Source organism: Natrix helvetica, assembly GCF_964273705.1.
Source record: "Natrix helvetica genome assembly, chromosome: 5".
Classification (NCBI taxonomy): Eukaryota; Metazoa; Chordata; class Lepidosauria; order Squamata; family Natricidae; genus Natrix; species Natrix helvetica.
Genome location: NC_138551.1, coordinates 102,458,796 through 102,481,406, shown reverse-complemented (window position 1 = coordinate 102,481,406; position 22,611 = coordinate 102,458,796). Strand labels below are relative to the sequence as shown.

General features: G+C 46.1%; 1 protein-coding gene across 2 annotated transcripts in view; it reads left to right on the top strand.

Annotated features, from left to right (window-relative positions):
* The window catches only part of ADK (adenosine kinase), a 298,775-nt gene that overhangs the window by 53,207 nt on the left and 222,957 nt on the right, over positions 1–22,611 (top strand). For both annotated transcript variants that reach the window (XM_081956528.1, XM_081956529.1), the window contains exon 3: positions 17,276–17,329. In XM_081956528.1, the coding sequence (XP_081812654.1) occupies positions 17,276–17,329 (54 nt within the window). The remainder of the gene's footprint in view (positions 1–17,275; positions 17,330–22,611) is intronic.

The following is a 22,611-nucleotide window of genomic DNA, read 5'->3' as shown; positions in this document are numbered from 1 at the left end:
ATGATGGCCAACCAGTGATGCCTGGGGGCCCTCTGCACCCATCTGGAAGCAAAAATGGGGCATGGGGGGCACATGTCCCCACCCGCACCCCATTTTGGGCTTGGAAGGCCTGCTGCACCAATCTGAAAGCCAAAATGGAGCGCAGGGGGATGCATGCCCCTACCCCACATCCCATTTTGGGCAGGGAAGGCCTGCTGCACCAATCTGGAAGCCAAAACAGGGCATGGGGGCATTACACAAGCCCCCCAAATTGAATGCAAGCTCCCCCCGTGCATGCACCCCACCCCCATGCATGCACGCATGTGTTCCCTGCATGCGCCCCATGCACTTGCAGCAGAGACCTGAAGAGCAGAGTGGGCTCTGCATGCCACAGGTTTGTCATCACGGCAATAGATTGTTCAAAATCTTATTCGTTTGTTGTAACAAATGAGCAGTCTGGATATTTTTTTCACAGAAAAACAATTATAGTACGTAGTCCTATAGAGTGAGTTTCATAGGCACTGAGAGAAATCTCCATCTTGGCTGTTAAGAGTGCTTTACACTGATTTACAAATACTTAGGGTCTCCTGCTTGAGCAGGGGGTTGGACTGGATGACCTCCAAGGTCCATTCCAGTTCTGTTATTCTGCTACTCCATTGTGTTATTCTGATAACTTATCTTTAACTTTTGAGGCTTCCAAGACCAAAGAACAAAACCTGTAATTGCTTGGAAGCGATTCTTATCTACCAACTTCAAAGCATGAAGTACAGGTTTGTTGTAAGGCCAGTCTCCAATTTCACCTGCAACTAAGCATAGCCCTTACTACTTTACATTTATTTGTGGAGAACAGAGTTGTTTACCTCATTTAACAACTGAGAAGCAGAAGATAAGACCAGGCTGGATGTACCTTAGCTGCATCTTTCCAGTGGTTTTAGTTTCAAGGCCACCGAACGATTTCTCTCCTTGCACTTTGGATACCTCACCCTTGCACCCAATTGTAGGACATTCCTCAGCTACTCTTGATTCAAAGGAAAATAGAGCTCTTTAATAGAGCTTGGTTGGTTATCATGAGTGAATGGTTGACTCTCCACTGTTGCCTTTCTCCGCCCCAAGGCCGAGCAACCAACTTGGCATTCCCTAAATCTCCTAGCAGCTTGTGGTTCATCTGATCAGGTTCCACCCTCTTGAAGCCTCTATGCTTCAAAACCCCTTTTATTAATTGACTGTGAATTTGGCTCCTTCACATCCAGAAGGATTTACAGTCACAGACCTTATCTGGCTTGGAGAGCTGCCAGGCTGATATCTGCAAAACTTGGCAAGGAGTCTTGGAGAGTCACGAACCAATTAATGACTAATTGGCGAACTAATTGTCTTTGCAAACTCCCCTCCCCTTTTGCTCCTCTTTTATTTCGTGTGGGAGGGGCCCCTCATTGTCGACTGTTGCCTTACTCCCAAATTGATCCCTCTTCTTTAGCTGTTCCCTTCATCTGGCAATTCTGTGCAGGCACACACTAGGAACAGGCTCCAGCTGTTTGTCTGCCTCACTGATGTCTGACTCCGAAGGCAGCTGATAACTGTCAGGTGGCCCTGGCCCCATCTCTGCCTCTAACACAGAGCCCTCATCAGAGCCTTCCCCAGACTCTAGGACTGGCTCATGTTCCTCCCCAACCTCCTCAATGTCCAAATCTGGAACCTTCTGGATGGTGGGCCATAATACTCAGCTGCTTCAATTGGCCAACCATCACTAAGGCCCTTCTCTTCAAGCAAAAACTGGGAGCCACGTGCTAAGTTCTAGAGGAGGCCGATGGCGTCCCAACATTTTTGCAACAAACTGAAAATAATGATTATACAAGATAAAAGTATAGTGGGAAATGACACATTTGTCGTGGCTTTGAATAAATGTACATGCATCTATAATATGTACATCTCTGGGTTGCTCTGTGGAATTGTAACAGGTTAATCTAGACAGCATACTAAAAAGTAGAGACATCACCCTGCCAACAAAGCGTGCATAGTCAAGGTATGGTTTTCCCAGTTGCAAAGTATGGCTGTGAAGTTTGGACCATAAGGAAGGCTGAGCGCCAAAGAATTGAGGCCTTCGATCTATGATGCTGGAGAAGACTCCTGCAAGTCCCTTGGACTGCAAGGCGATCCAATCAGTCAGTCCTAGAGGAGATCAACCCTGACTGTTCTTTAGAAGGCCAGATCCTGAATAGGAAAGTCAAATACTTTGGCCACCTAATGAGAAGGAAAGACTCACTGGAGAAGAGCCTCATGCTGAGAACGATTGCGGGCAAAAGAAGAAGGGGACGGCAGAGAATGAGGTGGCTGGATGGAGTCACCGAAGCAGTTGGTGTGATCTTAAATGGATTCTGGAGGATGGTAGAGGACTGGAAGACCTGGAGGAACGTTGTCCATGGGGTCGCGATGGATGGAACACAACTTCGCAACTAACAACACAAAGCTGATATTAACTACCAATTACTTTCTGGCATTGACAGTTGATTGATGTTTGATTATAAAATTTCATGCAACCTTAATTGGTCTGTTTCAGTTCAGGATGTATTTCATCTTGAAGTTCACCTCCGATATAATGCAATTACTATATTACATTTTTAGGGCTGTTTTGTATCTTTGCTCTGTAAACAGCTTCACTTCAGCAGGGAGTTACGCAGCTTTCTGTTAGCTGCTCTGCTTACCTAATAGAACATAAATGAATGGCAGGACATAAGTGAAAATAGGAATTGGACTAGGGAGGCCATAAAGAAGAGGTGGTCAACTTGTTTTCCACAACACTAGAAGGCAAGACAAAAAACAATGGATGGAAAGTAATCAAGGAGAGAAGCAACCTGGAATTAAGGAGAAATTTCCTAATAGTGAGAGCAAACGGCCAATGGAACAAATTGGTTTCAGAAATTATGGGTGCTTCATCACTGGAGGTGTTTAAGAAGAGACTGGACAGTTACTTGTCTGAAATGCTATAGGGCCATGATAGCGAACCTATGGCATGCGAGGTGTACACAGAGCTCTCTCTGCGGACACGCAAGCCGTTGACCCAGCTCAGCTCCTCCTCCCGCCAGTCAGCTGATTTTCGGGTCTCTGCCGCACATGCGCAGGGTGGGGCGCATGCAGGAGACGTGCACGCATACTTGGAGGGATGGGGGGGTCATGTGTGCATGGGGGTGCAGAGGAAGAAGTACCCCTCCCCACAGCACAGTTTTGGTACTAGGAGGCTGCAGGGAGGCCTACTAGGCCCAAAACGGGGTGCGGGGTGCGGCGTCCCCCCCAGTCTGTTTTTTTGGTTCTAGTAGGCTGCAGGGAGACCTACTAGGCCCAAAACGGGGTGCAGGGGAGTGTCTCGTGTGCATGCATAGGGGGGCAGGCCGTGAGGTGTCTCGTTCACACATTGGATTATGGGTGTGCAGGGGGAGGGGTGTCACACGGGCTTTCGGCAGACGACAACAAAAATGTTCGCCATCACTGCTGTAGGGTCTCTTGCTGGACCAAGGGATTAGATTAGAAGACCTCCAAGGTCCCTTCCAGCCCTATTCTGATTGATTGAGGCTTGTTGAAGCTGTGGGGAGAAGAGGTTCAGTTATGATCTGTCACTCTTGTAAGGTAAAATGGAGAAGCGGATATCAAAGCAACATTTTTATCTTTGGAGAGAAGCATTTATCTGTCCAAAGTGATTTAAAATGATGGAATAAAAGAATTCAAATCAACTTGGTGTGTGTAGACTCCTAAACTGAGCAGGGACAAAGAATACTTCAAAGACCCAACAAGTCTTTCCTGAGCATGTCATCCTAAATGCCTCTTAATTTGAAGAGGCATCTGTCTGAAGTGGCTGTTTGTTTAGCTGGCTCCCTTTAATGTGAGAAAGTCTCCTATAATTAGAGGCTCAGACATTAGGAAAAAGTCTCATAGGGTGGTTTGAGAAGGTCTGACTGGAGTCGGGGTGATGAGCTATGGTGACTAATAACCCATTTCACTCCTTTGATCTTGGGAAATTAAACAGAAGAACAAGTTGAAACCATTTTCGAATGAGTCGTAACAAAAATGTTCACATTATAGAAATTAAGTTCTACCCGAGCAGCCGGGAAATTTTAGTTGTTTTTTCCTTACTTAGTATTGTTGCAGAAAATACAACTTTCACCATAATTTGAACCAGGGAACTTCTGGGGGAAGAAATGCCAGACTGAATTCAGGTCCATGAAAAGCGGTGGTGGTGATTAGGATAGAATGAAGAGCTGTTGAGTAGACCAGGCCTTTGACAGTTTCTTGTGGAGCAAGGGCAGGACCTGAGATCGCCCACAACGGCCGTTGTGTTTTATGATGGTTGCAGCCCCTTGGTGTCATGTGATCACCATTTATGACCTTCCAGATGGCTTCTAACAAGCATAGTCAACGGGGGAAGTCAGTTTGCTTAAGGACTGCATGATTCACTTAACAACTGCAGTGGTTCGTTTAACAACTGTGGCAAAAAAGTTCATCAAACTAGATGAGACTTACTTAACAACCACTTTGCCTAGCAATGGAAATAAGGGCCCCAATTGTGGTCATAATTCAAGGACCACCTGTGCTTTGCTTCTCGTGTTTTCTGGAACTCTTCCATTGTCGGGATGTCTCTTGTAGTCCTAGCAAAAAAAAAAAAAAATTCTTTAAGAAAAGTCTGTTCGTATGATTTACTCATCCAATGGATGTATATACTGCTTTTCCTCCTGAGATTCCCTTCTCCCAATTTTACCCCTGTAGCGGTTCTAGGAAATAAGGCTAAGAGATGTCCACTGACCACAAATGCTTCCGGATGCTTCTTGAGTGAGAGCCGTTTTGAATCTGAGCCTCAGTCTAGCAAAATGTGAACTAAAATTTATACATTGAATGCAGCTCACGCAACTCAGAAGAATCCAAAGCCCGCTATTGCTATTTGCATCTACTTGGGATAATAATAGTAACTATAATACTCTGTCTTTCTGCTTATAGAATTACTCAAAGTGGCTGGTTACATAAATGCAAAAAATGAAAATGATAGTAACAATAATGTGACACTGATTATAGTCATCTTAACACATAGATTAGAATTAGAATAAAATAGAGTAGAATAGAATAGGAATAAGAATAGGAAGAGAATTCTTTATTGGCCAAGTGTGATTGGACACACAAGGAATTTGCCTTTGGTGCAGATGCTCTCGGTGTACATAAAAAGGAAAAACACATTCATCAAGAATCATAAGGTACAACACTTAATGATAGTCATAGAGTACAAATAAGCAATCAAATCAAACTAGGAAACAATATAAATCAGTGGTTCCCAAACCTTTTCAGTCCACAGCCCCCCTTGGTGCTACAAACTGATCCTCAGTGCCCCCCACCGAGTGGTGGAATTCAATTTTTTTACAACCAGTTCTGTGGGCGTGGCTGGTGGGGGTGGCTGGGGGAGTCATGCGGCTTGGCGGTTTGCACGACGGAAGGAAGATAGTAACAGTAAAATTAAAAACTAACGATTAATTGCACATTTATTCAAAATCCAATTTAAAAACCTTTGTAGTTAATGTTAATTCAACATTATCCAGTGATACCAGGTTTTCGAAGTCTGATAGTCATTTATCAAGAACCTTAGTAACTAGTAACTTAGTAAACTCAGTAAAATTTAGTAACTACTTCATTGTTCCGTAAATTCCTAATGTGATAGATGAGCTTGATGAAGTGATATCAGTTTCCCAATGTCTGGTTTTAAGTCACTTAGCAGGAGTCTTAAATCACCACGTTCAGTAATCAGGAGTCAATTTCTTTGCTTGGAGAGAAGTTGGATGACCACACTGAAGCCACGTTCCACCAAATATGATGTTGGAAATGCAACAAGGAGCTTCTTAACTACTGTCCATAGTGCAGGATAGCGATCAGACATTTCTTTCTGTAACCAAAACTCTTGGTACGATTTCTTGAACTTTGGCTTCAGCTCAATGTCACCAACATTTGCTTGAATTATTTGATGAGATAATTGCATGGTACCTAGGGATTCCCAATATGGAAAGTGAGAATGGGAACATTTTAACAGAGCTATATGTTCTTGGGTTCTAATTTTCACTAAAGAACCATGGGGATGGAAAGGGAAATATAGACAATGGAGTCCAATCCCCTTCCTCAACAGTTTGGAAGCAAAGAATAAGTCTAGCAAAATGTAGCCTTTTACCTCTTTGGGGAATCATTTTATATTATTATTATTATTATTATTATTATTATTATTATTATTATTATTATTATTATTATTATTATTCCCAATACAATTCATGCAAAGGGTCATCCACAACTACATTACATTTTCCACACTCAATTATGATTCCTTATAACTTCTTTAAGCTAAACATTTTTAGTACAAATCAACAACGCATTGACATATATATCACTAATGCAGTTTCCTATCTCTTCCATTGATGTAATTAACACCTTATGTATTGAATACAAGTATATCAAGTATAGGTTAAACATGAATTGAAAAACATGTAATTCAAATGTATAAGCTGTGAATTTATTATATAATCACAGGCAAACATTGCACTTATGCCTAGGTCCTCTACCCACGCACATTATAAGACAGATAAAACTATCTTAGCTGGCTGTTGTAAATATTACTCTCCTAATTGAACAAGAAATGCTACTGCATGAATCCTTAATGCAGAACACAGCTAAAAGTAATATTAGCAATTTTCTTCCCAAGTTAATTCAAAGTGTATATCCAAATTTTCCTCTATTTTTCCCCAAGCACTAGGGAGGACTGTATTCAAAACTTTTGCTCTGTGTGTGTGTGTGTGTGTGTTTGCTTCCGGTCTCCAGAAATAATTTCACCTGTTTTTCAAATTTTGGTCCCATTTGCATCTCCCTTAGGATTCAGCAGCCTTGCAAGGATCCCTGGCTTGCTTATAGTGCAGGGCTGCATGGCCGCCTGCAAGCACGGGTGCAGGGGTGGGGACGGTGGCAGGAGCTTACTTCCTAGGCGCTGGTCGCACCGCGCAAACTACCGCCCGTCACCCCAGAGAGGGGAGCTCTGGCTGCCAGCAAAGGGTTTCTGCCGAGGCGCCCCGTGCAGGAAAAATAGTGAGCGAGCGAAGGAGGGTCAGGCAGAGCACCGAGGCCCCTTCGTCTCCCTTCGCTCCCACTTTGTCTTGATGAGGTCGCTGCAGCTGCCTGGCGCAGACGGACGGAGGTAGCCAGAGTGTCCTGGGCGGGCGAGCGATGGAGAATCAGGCAGCTCGCTTGCTCGCCTGCCCACCTGGGCTGCCCTGCCGCTCTGGCTACCTCCGTCCGTCTGTGCCCAGCAGCTGCGGCGACCTCATCAAGATAAAGTGGGAGTGAAGAGAGGCGAAGGGGCCATCTTTGATCGCTCGCTTCCCCCGCCCTTCCGCACTATGCTAGCCCTGCGCACCGCTCACTGATTGGCTGGCTCACCAATTACCCCCCCCCCCGCCTCTAAGAGCCCTACCTATAGAAAGCCAAGCAGAAAAAAAAGTAACTGAGTTTAGATAGGGATCTTAGAGGCGGGCAGGGTGATTGGTGAGCCAGCTAATCAGTGAGCAGTGGGCAGGACTAGCATAGTGTGGACGGGTGGGGGGAGCGAGCAATCGAGCAGCTTCTGGATGGGTGGGGGTGAGTGAGCGAACTGGTTCTAAATGGCTCACTAGAGGGGGCTACCTCCAACGCTCCTCTGCTGCGCCCCTTGCCTCTTAGCGCCCCCCTAAGCCTTCCCACTGCGGGAACCACTAATATAAATCATAAGGATACAAGCAACCAAGTTACAGTCATATAGTCATAAGTGGAAGGAGATGGGTGATAGGAACGATGAGAAGATTAATAGCAATGCAGACTTAGTGAATAGTTGACAGTGTTGAGAGAATTGTTTAGCAGAGTGATGGCGTTCGGAAAAAACTGTCCTTGTCTCTTGTTGTTCTGGTGTGCAGTGCTCTGTAGCGTCGTTTTGAGGGTAGGAGTTGAAAGAGTTTATGTCCAGGATGTGAGGGGACTGTAAATATTTTCATGGCCCTCTTTTTAACTCATGCAGTATACAGGTCCTCAATGGAAGGCAGGTTGGTAGTAATTGTTTTTTCTACAGTTCTAATTATCTCTGCAGTCTCTGTCTGTCTTGTTGGGTTGCAGAACCAAACCAGGCAGTTATGGAGGTGCAGATGACAGACTCAATGATTCCTTTGTAGAACTGAATCAGCTGCTCTTTGGGCAGTTTGAGCTTTCTGAGTTGGCGCAGAAAGAACGTTCTTTGTTGTTCTTTTTTGATGACATTTTTGATGTTAGGTGTCCGTTTTAGGTCTTGAGATATGATAGAATTAGGAACTTGAAGGTCTCTACTGTTGATACTTAACTTTTTTTTTTCTTTTGCCGTTTACCTAAATATAGAATGTGTTGAGGTGAATATCTGCCTGCCCCTTGGGAAAGCTTTCCACAGATGGGAGACCTCCTTCACGTTAGATTGCTGAAACATTTGGCAGCCAAGGGCCCTTTCCTGTTCCAACTAACAGGACAGGTTTATGGTAGGAGAGAGAGAGAGAGAGTTTCTCAGGTGGTTGAATAATACCAGAGCAAGCAAATTTCTTGGCGGTGTTTGGTCCAAAGTGCATGCCATCCCAAGAACCATCTGGAACAGAGTAGATGGGTATCTTAAGGCTGATTGCTGAAGGCAATCAGAGGTCTCCACTGCGCAGCAATTTAATCAGCTTTGCCTTTCCTTGCTTTCTCAATCACTTTTAATCATTTAAACCTATTATTTCGGTGTTACGTTCAAAAGCTCTTTGTAGAGCTTTTGCACTACACTGTATTATTTACAGCTTAAAATTTTGTCCAAATGCACGATTAGGGTGAGGCTGCCAAACAGACTAGATGATTTGATTCAGGTGTTGATCTGTACAAATGATGAGTTGAATTATTTAAAAAGTTATTAAAGTTATAAAAAAAAACCAAGATGGATGCATGCAGGTGTCTTCTGTTACTGAACTCAGTCAATTCACAGTCAATTGAGCACATTCAATTGAACATATCTTGGATGAGTTAGGAAGAACTGCATCTAGCCAGAAGTTGCCTTTATAAATTATGCTGCCTAATGGAACTTTTAATTCCTCACTGTTGTCCTAATCCAATAATACTCTTTAAGTAGTTCCTGCAAAGCAGGACTAGCATCAAATTACGTTTGTGTATTTGAACAGTATTTGTTGGATCCAAATCTGAACTAATGCTTTTTCAATCAATAGCACAGCTCCTTAAAAGCAAGTACTTGGAGCTACAAGAACAAAAAAATCTTATGATTGACACCCTGTATAAAATGAGCTACATCTCTTGATTTTTGTGATACCGTATTTTTCTTACTTTGAGTTTTGATTGCACAAGGACAATTATTACTGTATTTTTTGGAATATAAGACACACCTTTTTTACCCATAAAAGAACTTGAAAATTTGGGTGCATCTTATACACCGAATGTAGCCCCACACACCTGCTGGTGCTCGCCCTTTGGCCTCTGCCGCCCAGCAATTTGCCTCCTTGCAGCAAACAGCCTGTTTCAGTTTCAGCACAGCCTGATTAGTACAAATAGCTGATTGTCGATTGAATCGGCCTCCCAACCATCAGCTGTTTCAGACTGCAGGGATTGCCTATTGCTGCCTCCGCGTGCTCCGTGTTTGGCTTCTGCACGCCCCATTTTCTGCCCATTCCGATACCTGCCACCTGAATGGGCAGAAAATGGAGCATGTGGAGGCCGAAAATGGGGCGCACGAAGGCCGAAAACAGGATGCGGAGGTCAAAAATGGGGCACATTTTCAGAGGCAGCAGTAGGCAGGGATTCCTGCAGCCTAAAACAACTGGTTGTAGGGAGCCCAACAATCAGCTGCTTGTGCTAATCAGGCTGTGCTGAAACTGAAACTGGCTGTTTGCTGCAAGGAGGCAAATTGGTGAGAGGCAAAGTAAGTTTTTTTTTTCTTGTTTCTTGTTTTTCTTGTTTTCTAAGTGTGTCTTATACTACGGAGCATTTTATACTCCGAAAAATATGGTATATGCATCAATTGTCCTGTTTATCAGAAAGGGGGGAAATGGGATGCTGTTAGTCTGAATACTTGTATTGCTTATAAAGGTAGTCCTCAACTTACGACCACAATTGAGCCTAAAATTTAGGTTGCAAAGTGAGAAATTAGTTAAGTGAGTTTTCCCTCGTTTTCTGACTTTTCTCACCACATTTGTTAAGTGAATCAATCTTAGTCACCCGGTTGTGAAGTGAATCTCCTTTCCTCATTGGTGCTTGTCGGAAGGTTGCAACCGTCATAAATTGGAGTCAGTTGTCAAGCATCCAGATGTAAATCACATGACCATGGGGGATGCTGCAGCAGTCATAACTGTGAATAATGGTCACAAATCACTGTTGTAATATTGAACGGTCACTAAATGGACTGTTACAAGTCAAGGTTTAAGTGTAATAGATGCTTTTACTCTAAACCAGTGATGGCTAACTTGTTTTGCCGTCGCATGCTGAAAGCACGCATGTGCGATACTGCACCTGCATGCCCACACCCATAATACAATGCATGCATGACCGCCTTGCATACGCCGCCCCCGTGCATGCACACGTGACCCCACCCCATGTGCGCCCCGCTCATGCGCCTCGCCCCCCCCCCCTCATCCATTTTTTGCTTCCGGGGTAGTGCTCAAGGCCCTCCAGGCCCAAAATGGGGTGGAGGGCGGCTCTCTTTTCCAGAGAGTAAGTCATCTGTGTACCAACTTTGATTGAAATTGCTCGAGGCATTCCAGAGTTATGCTGGAACATACAAACACACACAAAGCCATTCTTATATATGCTTGGACTCTCCCAGATTTAAAAGTAGGAAAAATTACTTTAATTGTGTCCATTACGAGCAGGCTTGGTGAGAGAAAAATCCTTTTCTCTTTAATTGGCTATTTGCTCATCTCTTGGTCCTCCTGGTGTCCTGGGCTCGCTTGGGCGCTATAGGGCTACAGGCAGCTGTCGGGGGAGGCGCATGGATCGGAGTGCTGACACCAACACAGTTGCAGCACCTCCGTTGCGGTAAGGATCCCTGCTGAAGGTTCCATTGCCGCCGACGCGGCTCTTCAGTGCTCCTATCTAGTCACGGCAGCCATTTTGGACTGCATGACTGGTGCGACGGCTATTTTGAGGAACCGGATGTTCCAGCCGCCATTTTGTTTAGCCAGTTTCGCTTTCTGAGCACATTGCCGCAGCTGCCTGGTTGTCTGACTCACTGCAGGTCTCCGCGTGGAGGCTCTTTGTCCGGTTTTCACTGGCGATTTGGCTCCTAGCCTTATAAAACTATCAGCTTGGTGAGGCAAGGGATTGTGGCTTACCTAGGTCGGTTTCTATTACCTGACCTGCCAGGTGCTGGGAACTCTTAACACAGAATCCGGTTTGGCTGGATCTGATCTCAGTGGCCTTCTGTGCCTCTCTTCTGAGCACTTGGGTCCACGGTCTGCAACTATGAAGGTGGTGAGTGGAGGTAGTCCCTTCCTGTTTCAGTTAGACCCCAACCTTTCAGCCATGGCAGATCAGATCCCTGAGAATTCAGAGCAGCTTGGGCCCTCTTCCAGAGCTTTCTCCCGGCAAGCTGGCAAGGCTGCCCGGGAGGCCATCAGGGGCAGCAAACCCTATTCTACGCCAGGACCCAAGCAGGGATCAGGCCCAGATGGATGCCATCCATCACCAGAAGGCCTTAGAGAAGCACTTTTTCAAGGCTCAGCAGCAGGCCCAAACCTCCCAGTCGGTGTCTCCAGTGGAGCCCTCCATGGGGGTTCAGCCAGAACAGGGACAACCCATTTCCGATAGTGATGAGGAAAGTCAGGAGTTCTCTCCCACTGCTTCCCTTGCCATGGCAGCTTCTCCATGCCCCTCCTTGGCTGACCAGGCCGATCTCTTCGCCTGCCCATCAGACCTGGAGGAAGGGCCAGTTCCCGTGGGTCCCTTCGCGCCCAGCAACCGGTCATCTGACCCACTCTAGGGGTTCGACCTGTCGAGGACCAAGGCCCTAATCTTTCAGCAGAGATGCAAGATGTCATTACCAGGGCTATATCCCAGGGTATAGAGGCGGGCATGCTGCAGCGGGCCAAGCGCCTGTGCAAGACCCGAAATCTCCAGCCCCAAGATATCCCTAGGGAGGCGCCCTTGACCCAGCCTTCTCAGTCTCCACATTCCTCCCTGGCCAGCAAGGATTCCGACTGGGAGGAGGAGGACATCCTACCTAGGCGGAACCTGAGTTTTATGGGGACGAAGGTGTTGCCTCCGAAAAGCCTGTCTTTTGGGGTTTGTTTAAGCTTGCCAACTTCAAGATTATTTTGAATAAGGCAAAAGTCTCGACACGCTTGGGGTCTACCCCTCCAGATCAGGCGACTACTGAACCAGATGACCTGTCTGGAGATCTCTTTGAGGAGCCTGTGTTGGCCCAAGATAGTGCCAGTTCCCAAACTTTTTCTGAATGTGGTGCAAAAGCAGTGGGCGCAACTGGCCACCCTTGCTACTCCCAGTGGTAATGATAAAAAGTTGAACACGGTAGATGCCAATCTGGAAGACTTGCTTAAATTACCTCCCATTGATCCTCCTGTGGCAGCACTTACCTCATCCTCTGTGCTACCCCCTGATCTCCTGGAGGGACTCAAGGCAGAGGACAAGAAAACAAAGAACGCCTGCCATAAAACTCATCAGGCAGCTGCTTGGGCGATTAAAACGTTCGCCTCTACGTCCTTCCTTTCTAGGGCCACCCTTCTCTGGTTGAGACAATTGCTCACCAAACCTCCGGCTGGAGATACCAAGTTAAGGCAGGATGTCAATAAAATTGTGGCAGCTACTGAATATACCGCCGCCGCCACCCTGAGCGCCGCCAAGTTTGCATCCAGGGCCTTGGCGTCCAATGTCACTACCCGTTGCCTCTTGTGGCTCAGGCATTGGAACGTCGATATGCGTTCCAAGTGGAAGGTTGTTTCTGCCCCCTTTAAAGGGGATAAGCTTTTCGCAGAGGTCCTGGACCCAGTCCTTGTGGAAAGCAAGGACAAAAAGAAAGTAATGCCATCGGTCACTAAGAAATCTGACTGGAATGGCTCCAACTCCTATAGGAGGCAGCCCTTTTCTGAACACAGAGCCCTCCACCAGCTCCGCTCCCTTCCATCGGCCATACTCACAGCACCCTGACATGTCCCAGAACCGTCAACCATTTCGCGACAGAGGTCACCAGCAGAATTTCTCCAGGCGTCCCTTTCGAGGGGGGGTCTGTATCCTGACCTTTCAAAAGATATAAGTGACCACCACTGGATAGCTCCCATAGGAGGGCGTCTCCAGTTGTTCCATGCCCAGTGGGAGCAGATCGCATCGGACCAGTGGGTCCTACAGACGATCCACTTGGTCTGACCTTAGAGTTTCTTTCCCCTCCCCCCTGCCACTTCATTTGTTGTCCCACTCCCTCGTGTCCCATCAAAAGGGCTCTCATGGAACAGGAGATCCATCATCTCAGGGACATCAGGGCCATAGAACCAGTTCCACCAGGTCAGGAAGGAACAGGCTTTTACTCCATTCTGTTCCTGGTCCCCAAAAGCTCTGGGGAGTGGAGGGGAATCCTAGATCTAAAAAGATTAAACTATCACATAACTTACCGAAGATTCAAGATGCAGTTCCTGCAGTCCGTCCTGGGCTGCATCAGGCCAGGAGACACCTTAACCTCCATAGATCTATAAGAGGCCTACCTCCATTCGCCCATTCGTGAAGCTAGCCACTATCAGTACCAGGCCTTGCCATTCGGCCTGTCATCGGCCCCCAGGATATTTACAAAGATCCTTGTAGCAGTGGCAGCTTTTCTCAGATCTCATCCAGTGCAGCTCCATTACTACCTAGACAACATCCTCATCCAGTCGTCATCGCCACAGCAGGCGACTCAAGACCTGAGGTATACTATGAAGGTCCTTCAGGACCACAGCTTCTCCGTAAATTTGGAGAAAAGTCATCTTCAACCAATGACCAGGTTGCAGCACCTGGGCGCCATCATCGACACCGTCACCTGCCAGGTCTTCCTGTCCCCGGACCGGGTAGCAAACCTCAAAGAATGAGTCCTACAGGTGCTGCGATCTCCGCACGCCAAGGTCGTGCAGTTGTCGCAACTCCTAGGGAAGATGATATCTTGCCTGTCCATCGTTCCATGGGCAAGACTTCATTCTCGTCCCTTGCAGTGGTTCCTGCTGCCCTACCAGAGGGCCAACGAAAGCAGCTCCACCGCCTGTCCCAGAGGTTCGGCCGTCCACTGGTCGACCTATTCGCCACTCCGGCCAACACGCATCTTCCCAGGTTCTTCACGAGGTTTCATGATCCGCAAGCCGAAGGAGTCAACGCCCTGCACTGCCCATGGCCGTGGTGACTGTTGTATGCGTTCCCGCCATTGCCTCGCCTTCCCAGAGTCCGGAAGATCCTGTCGGAGGAAGCGGAGGTCGTGCTTATGGCCCCGTTCTGGCCCAGGAGGACCTGGTTTGCCGATCTGGTGAGTCTCTCCGTCGACCCTCCTTGGCGGATTCCTCTGCACGAGGTCTCTCTCAGCCAGGGGGCTCTTCAACATCCAGAGCCCCAGTGGCTACAGCTGGCCATCTGGCACTTGAGAGGGATCTCATGAGCAGGGGCAGTCTCTCTACCAAGGTGATCCACACCATCCAGGCATCCAGGCGGCCTTCCACGACCCGGATCTACGACACCACCTGGAGATCATTCTACACCTGGTGCACCTCTCATGACATATCAGCGACTTCAGGCACGATTCCGATCATCTTGGACTTCTTGCAAGATGGACTTGACAAAGGCCTGGCGCCCAACACACTATGACGTCAGGTGGCCATGATTTCCACAATACTTGCTCCTGATGAACACTCCTCCCTTGGACGTCATCCTATTTTCCATAGTTTTCTGAGGGGCGTAACCAATCTGAGGCCCCCGGTGGTCCACAGATACCCCTCATGGGACCTCAACGTAGTCCTCTGCGTCTTGATCGGTCCACTGTTTGAACCGCTTCGGTCGGCCAGCCTTAAACATTTGACCTTTAAGACCGCCTTTTTGATCGCCATCATTTCTGCATCGCATATCTCAGAGCTGGCAGCCCTATCGGTTCAGGAGGACTTGTGTTTGATACAACAGGACAGGGTGGTCCTCAGACTGGATCCAACGTTCATCCCTAAGATCAACTCTTGGTTCCACTGGGCCCAGGAGGTCATTCTCCCAGATTTTTGTCCGCATCCCTGACTCCTGAGGGAGAAGCGGTGGCACATGCTCGATGTCTGTAGGACGCTCTGCAAATACGTCAAGTGCACAGCTGTGTTTCGGCGTTCCGAATCACTCTTCGTTTCTTTCCAACCAGCTTCCCAAGGCCGCAAGGTTTCCTCCCCTACCATCGGACAGTGGTTGAGAGCCTGCATTACCCTCGCTCTCGTTCTTCAGTCCAAACCTGTGCCTAGCCACATCACGGCACATTCTATGAGAAGTGCTGCCACCACAACTGCCTGGGCAACACAAGCACTGATCAAAAAGATTTGCAGGGTGGCCACTTGGACTTCCTTATCTCCGTTTGTTTAGAATTACAAATTGGACAAATTTGCTTCAGCGGAAGGGGCTTTTGGGAAGCGAGTTTTCCAGGGCATTCATATCAGCGGAGAGACCCTGAACGTGACTGCTTCCTGCCCTAATGACATTTAGCTTGGGTATGTCTTTTTCCGTGCAGCATTCTGGAGTTTCCAGTTGGATATTGTTCTTACGTTGGATATGGTTCTTAGACTTGTTGAACTTCTCAGCGCACAACAGTTCCACGCCTTCATTGAAAAAATCTGAAGATGTTCAGCACCAGAGGCGTGGCTTAAAGTTTCAATTCAGTTCTGGGCAGATTGGCTGTATTTAACCCTTGCTTGGACTCTCCTTCACAGTGCCCTGAAAATGACCTTTCAGGTAACATTGTGTCATTCTGTGCTGATGAAAGATATGGGACACTTATCAGGTGCAAAGTATCAAGACTATGCCTATTGCAGCATAGAACAGTGATGGCTAACCTTTTTGTCTTTGTGTGCCAAAATCGACAGCGTGTGCATGCCCACAACGCAATGCGCCCTGCCCACTGTGCATGCACGCATGGCTCCCCATGACCCCTGGCCCCTGCGCATGTGCGCACCCCCCACGGTCCGTTTTGGGCCTAGCAGGACTTCCTGAAGTCTTCTGAAACCAAAGACGGGGAGCTGGCGGAGCACCACGTTCCCCTTGGCTCCCCGCGCATGCACACGCTAACCTTTACCCATGTACATGAATGTGTGTCTTCCGCATGCAGAGCAGAGACCCCAAAATCAGTTGGGAGGCATGTACGTGTGGGCATGCGCGGTGGTGCTTGGTTGGGTGACGTCTCGCGTGCCCACAGAGAGGGCTCCGTGTGGCACATGTGCCATAGGTTCACCATCACAGGCATAGAAGATATATTCAAACCCATGCACAAGAATTTGGTCAACTAAAGTTCAACTAAATTGGCACCAGATAAGGGTCAATAGAATTTAGGAGGGGTTGGACTTGTAGGAACGCAACAATTCTAAACTTAACTCCCACTTAACCCACTTAATTCGGCCACCTACCTCTGCCTCCTTTTCTCCAACAGATATAGAAACTTGAACCTTGGCTTTTATTTTCATTGCATTTTTTAATAGCCTTGCAGACAAAAAATGAGGAAAACACTATAGATAAATGATGTCATGTTTCACCAAATACTATATTAGATAGGAACAATCATTGCTATTCTGGGGAAGAAGCAGTTGCTGTCTGTAATAGAAGAAAAAATATGGTGAGAGATACTAAGCTTTTTTTTTTACAAAAATGAAATTAAGAATCCCAAGTGATATGAATCAAGAATGGGAAACTGGATCTCTTATGAATATTTCCCATTGACTGTGGTATGGCTTATTCCAAGCGAAGCTGGTGCAGAATTTCATCAGAAATATACCAATGTATAGAAGAGAAATTGGCATATACTGTATTTTCCTTTCCTTGCAAAATGGAACCAAAGAATTTTGATGGTTTTTCGTCAGTTTATTTTGCTTTTGATCATTTTTGTTTTGTTTACTATTTTAACATAACTTGTTTGGGATCATAGACATATTTCAAATACTTGCTAATGTATCAGATAATAAAAGTAATGTTGACTAACCTTCGGGCTTTTATAACAAAATGGAGAACTACTTCTGGGTTAATTTCTTTTCAACTGACTGAGGTTTTTTTCCTATATTTTCAGATACGGGTTGAAACCAAATGACCAGATCCTGGCAGAGGAGAAACATAAAGAGCTGTAAGAAATTGAATGTTACTTCTTAAGTTTGATTTTCTATTAATTTAATAGCAAGTATTCTCTTTTCACCATTTATTTATAGCAGCTTTATTTTTTGTTAGAAATAAAACAAAATAATACAAATGTCTTCTTCCTTCCTTCTTTCTTTCCTTCCTTTCTTCCTCCCTCCCTCCCTCCTTCTCTCCATCCATCCATCCCATCCAATCCATCCTTTCATCCAAGGGCTGGAAGATATATTGGAGAATTTCTAGAAATTCATTAAATGAATCTTGCCCCATTTTATGACCTTTCTTGCCATAGTTATTAAATAAATCATTGCAGTTGTTAAGTTGGTAACATGGTTGTTAAGTGAGTTTGGCTTTCCCATTGACTTTGTTTGTCAGAAGGTCACCAAGGGAGATCATATCACTCCAGGACATTGTGATTGTCATAAATATGAGTTAGTTGCCAAGCAGTTGGATTTTGATCATTTGACGCAGGGGATGCTGCAACAGTTGTAAGTGTGAAAAACAGACATAAGTCACTTTTTTCAGCGCCGTTGTATCTTTGAACGGTCAGTAAATGAATTGTTGTAAGTCAAGGACTACAACAGTTCATTTAGTTTTGTTCTGTTGGGAGAAATGTCCACCTGGGTTCAGTTCCAAGTGGGGGAAAAGACTCTGAAAACATGGAGGCTGCTTGGAAAGATGGTTTTAACGGTGGACAGGACCACATGGCTTGAAGATTGTTGGGTGAAGGAAAAAAAGGGAAGAGATGCTGAGAGTCCCTGAGTTTTATTCCCTCTCTGGGCTTTTGAATTTGAGCTTGTATTCTGATTGGTTGCCAGACTCCCATGGGGCCATGCAGGGACAACTCTGTAGGCTGTCCTGAGTCCAAGGTTTGGTTGAGCCTTGCTGGGTAATGTAATCTTCCCAGTGCCGTGTGGTGAGATGGGTAGAGGGCTAATCTTACCTTTGTTGAGTCTTGTGTGAGGGCATTTGCCTATGGATAGACCTAGCTATTTCTTTATCTCTTAAGTGCAAACCTGCTATGGGCTATTGAGGATGGTGGGGGCTATTAAAGTAAGTCTGTTTCCTGCAGTGACATGCGGTGAGGTTTATGGCTGGTGAGGCACTGACACAGTGGTGGATTTCAAATTTTTTTTGGCTTGTGGACTTCAACTCCCAGAATTCCGCAGCCAGGCATGCTCAGTTCCAATTTAAAGCAACAGCATTTGTTTTTCTCCTTTGCAAAAGAAGTTTCCTTCTTTCTTTTTCTTCTCCCTTCCCCTCCTTCCTCCCTCTCTCTCCCCTCTCTCAAACACACACGCACGCACACACACACACGGACACACACACAGAGAGGTTGGATTGGACTATCTCTCCTACCCCCTTCCCTCTCTCTCATTCTCTCTCAAACACACACACACACACACACACACACACACACACAAAGTTGGATTGGTGGTAGAGCACCAGTGAGGAGACCACAGGAGGCGGCAGGAAGCCAGTCAAAGAGCCATACTGAAGCACACACACTTTCCCCCAGCCCCAGAAGGATCCAACCCACCTTCACTGATTACAGGTTTGAAAAGACAACGTGCCTCCGCCTGAAATCAAACTACACTTGGGGAGGGAGAGCACAAGCCAGGGTCCTTCCCTCCAGCCTTTGCCCAAAGCCCCGCACTAGGAGGATGAAGTTTGAATTCCTCCCACTCCTTCCAACGCACACATACCTTTTCCAGCTGTTTCAGAGAGGATTTCAACTCTGCTCTTGCCTCGGGTCTTCTGAAGAAGCCCCGCCCAAACGAGCGCCCTCTACTATGAGGCAGAAGAACTGCGTGCCTCACCTACGTCAGGAATTTTTAGTCTTTTAACCCTTGCTTAACTCTGCTCGAGTGATCATAAAACACCTAAAGTCAAACTACATGAGGCATGCAGTTCTCCTGCCTCATAGTAGAGGGCGCTTTTTAGAGACTTTTTTAAACAGTTAAGCAGAGTCATCCACAGTGAGGCAGCAACTAGTTCAGCCTGACCTCAGTTCTTGCCTTTTTCCTTTTACATTTTTTTTTCTTTTCATGATGACAGTGGTGAGGCTGTGCCTCCCCTGCCTCACCTGACTGCACGTCATTGGTTTCCTGCCTTAAAACATGTTTCTCCATTTCTCATTCAGGGAAATATAATATTCTTTCTTTTTTATATTTCCTAGAATATTTCATTCTTCTAGGACAGGGATAGGAAACCTTTTTCTTATGGTGTTCAAAATTGTGTGCATGCATGCTATCATGCGTGCATGTGTGCCCACACCAATTCAATCCTCCTTGCGCAACTGCATATGCATGCGTGACACCCCTGTGCATGCATGTGCGACCTGTCCCCTGGCTCTGGAGGCTTTTCTGAAGCCTGGGGAGGGCGAAAATGACCTCCCCCGGTCTCCCAGATGCCATCCAGAAGCCGGAAACGGATCATTTCCGAACTTCCGGTTGGCCTGTTGGAGCCATTTTTCGCCCTCCGGAGGCTTCAGGAAAGCCTCCAGAGGTTGGGAAGGGTGAAAAACAAGCCAAACGGAAGTTTATCCATCCAGAAGGCCGAAAACGACCTCCCCCGGCCCTCCACAAGGCCGAAAATCAGCTGGCCAGCGCGTATATGGGTGCCGGAGCTGCCTGCTGTCATGGCAACAAATATGGCTCCGTGTGCCAACTGTGGCACTCCTGTCATAGGTTTGCCATCATGGTTCTGGGAGAGGGGTGGATGCTAACCTCCTACAGTTCCTAAATCTGACTCTATAGTTTCAAAATCCAAACTACCATATTTTTCAGAGTATGACGCACCTTTTTCCCTCAAAAAAGAGACTGAAAATCTGAGTGCGTCTTATACACTGAATACAGCATTTGTTGCCCTTTGCAAAAATGGCCGTGCAGAGCCTTATGCTGGCTTTCAGAGATCTCCTAGGAGCTGGGGAAGGCAGAAATGAGCAAAAAATGGCCCATTTTTTGCTCAATTTTGCCCCCCCCCCCCTGGCTCTATAAACCTCCATGGCTATCCATGCCCTTTTTTTGATGAAAAACGGGCCCGTTTTTGGGAGGTTTGCAGAGTGCAAAAACTTTTTTTTTTATTTGCCTCTTCAAAATCTTGGTGCATCTTACACTACGAAAAATACAGTATATTGTTGCCGTAGTTGTATTTGATCGCATACATGTAAATTGTGGTACTTGGATGACTTTTGGAATAAATGTGTGCACTTGTCTTGAGAGTTTATTTCCAAAATCACTTCAAGAAGAAGCCCTGGGATACAGTGACTTCATGTTCTCAGCAGTTAGATGTTTATAGAAGTGAAATAATTGCTTTTTATCAGCTCTGAAATCTTGGTTTGGATTACTTTATTGTAGAAACATTTCCTTCCTCCATGTATTATGCAGTGCCGCTTAGCTTATGCAAGGGTATATTACCCATGGCAAATGAATGTAAGATGATAATCTCACGGTCAAAATGACATGTATAAATGGTAGAATCAAAGTGATTTCACAGTCTGCCTTCCTTTTGAACTTTTAAATGTTTCCTGTGTTTTGAATGTCAGCTTTCTCTCTTGAATTAAAGTGTCTTCTAAGATCTTTTTATTTCTTTCACTTCCTAGCCTAATCTGCAGAGCTGGGATCTCAGGGTGGTCTCCTATCCCAGCAATCATTAGACTCCTCCCTCTTTAGCTTTTTCAACAATCAACTTCTCTCTCATAGCATCCCCAATATAATGCAATGTTCTCCAAACTGGGATTGGTTATATTGCCCAGAGGTGTTGAAAGTTGGTCAGCATGCAGGTTTTAATAATAATGACATAAAACATCGTTCGTTATTATATATTATAAACACATGATTGCCAAAACGATTCAAAGTGGTTGAAAATGAGCAGGTTAAATTGTGGGATTTCTGAATGCAAGTTGATGAAGTCTTGGCCCCATAACACACCAGATTTAACTGTGGTTGAAAAGAAGAAGTGTGGATAATTTATCTGGCAATACCAGGGAATTCTGCCAACCCAGCGTTTGAAAGGATGTAAAAATGCAAATAGAAAAATAGGAACCACCTTGGGTGGGAAGGTAACACCGTTCTGTGCGCCTTCAGCATTTAGCCATGCCAGCCACATGACCACAGAGATGTCTTCAGACAGCGCTGGCTCTTCGGCTTTGAAACGGAGATGAGCACCGCCCCCTAGAGTCAGGAACGACTAGAAGATATGTGCGAGGGAAACCTTTACCGTTACTATATCAGTGAATAGCAGAATAGAATTGGAGAAATTCAAAAGAGTATCAAGGTCTAAACATTGAAGTTGAAAGATTATGGGATAAACTGGCCATGGTGGTCACTATGATTATCTGGGTACCCTACTCAGGGTACCATACCAAAAGACCTTGGATGCCAATGAGAAAAACTGGGCATTGACAAAATTTCCATCTGTCAATTACGAAAGGTCACACTGCTTGGATCCACACATATAGAAGGCCAATACATTGCGACTTCCTATTTTTTGGAGAAAAATTCAATGAGTATGAAGGCCAACATCAGCTAAAGAACTGGCAGCAAGGATTTCTCATTGTTGTGTACATGATAATAGGAGTAGAATTTGATAGAATCTCCCATCAGAAACTCTGCTGGCATCTTTAAAGTTTTGAAAACGTGTACAATATGGCAATATATATTGAACAGAGGTGGGTTGCTACCTGTTCGCACCAGTTCGGGCGAACCGATAGTGGTATTTTGGCCTTGGTCGCAGAACTGGCAGCGACCCAGACTGGCCACGTCCCCAAACTGGTTCCCCGATAGCCGCTGCCATTGCCGGCATGTTTTTTAGTAATTTTTCCATGTTCTGCACATGCGCAGAACAATGCGCATGTGTGCAAAGTGAAGCAGCAGCAGCCCACCCCTGATATTGAAAATAATATTGTCTTATAGTTGGTGTATATCAAGGGTATCAAGCTCGATTTCATTGAAGGCTGCATCAGGATTGTGTTTCCCCTTGGGGGAGACGGGATGAGTGTAGCCAGGATGGGCTTGGCCAGCTCGACATCATCCGCGTTGAGTGCTCTGCCAGTGAAAACAGGCTCTCAAGCTCTTTTTTTGGCTGCGATGGCCTCCTGCAACCCTCTGTCTGTGAAAAAGGAGCTTGGTAGGGCTGCATGCAGCCCCCCCCCCCAAGCCAGAGCAGCTCCGCGGGCCAGATCTAAGCACCCTGTGGGCCAGATCCGGCCCCAGGGCCTTGAGTTTGACACTCCTGGTCTACATTAACCTTGTTACATTTGGAATGAAAATA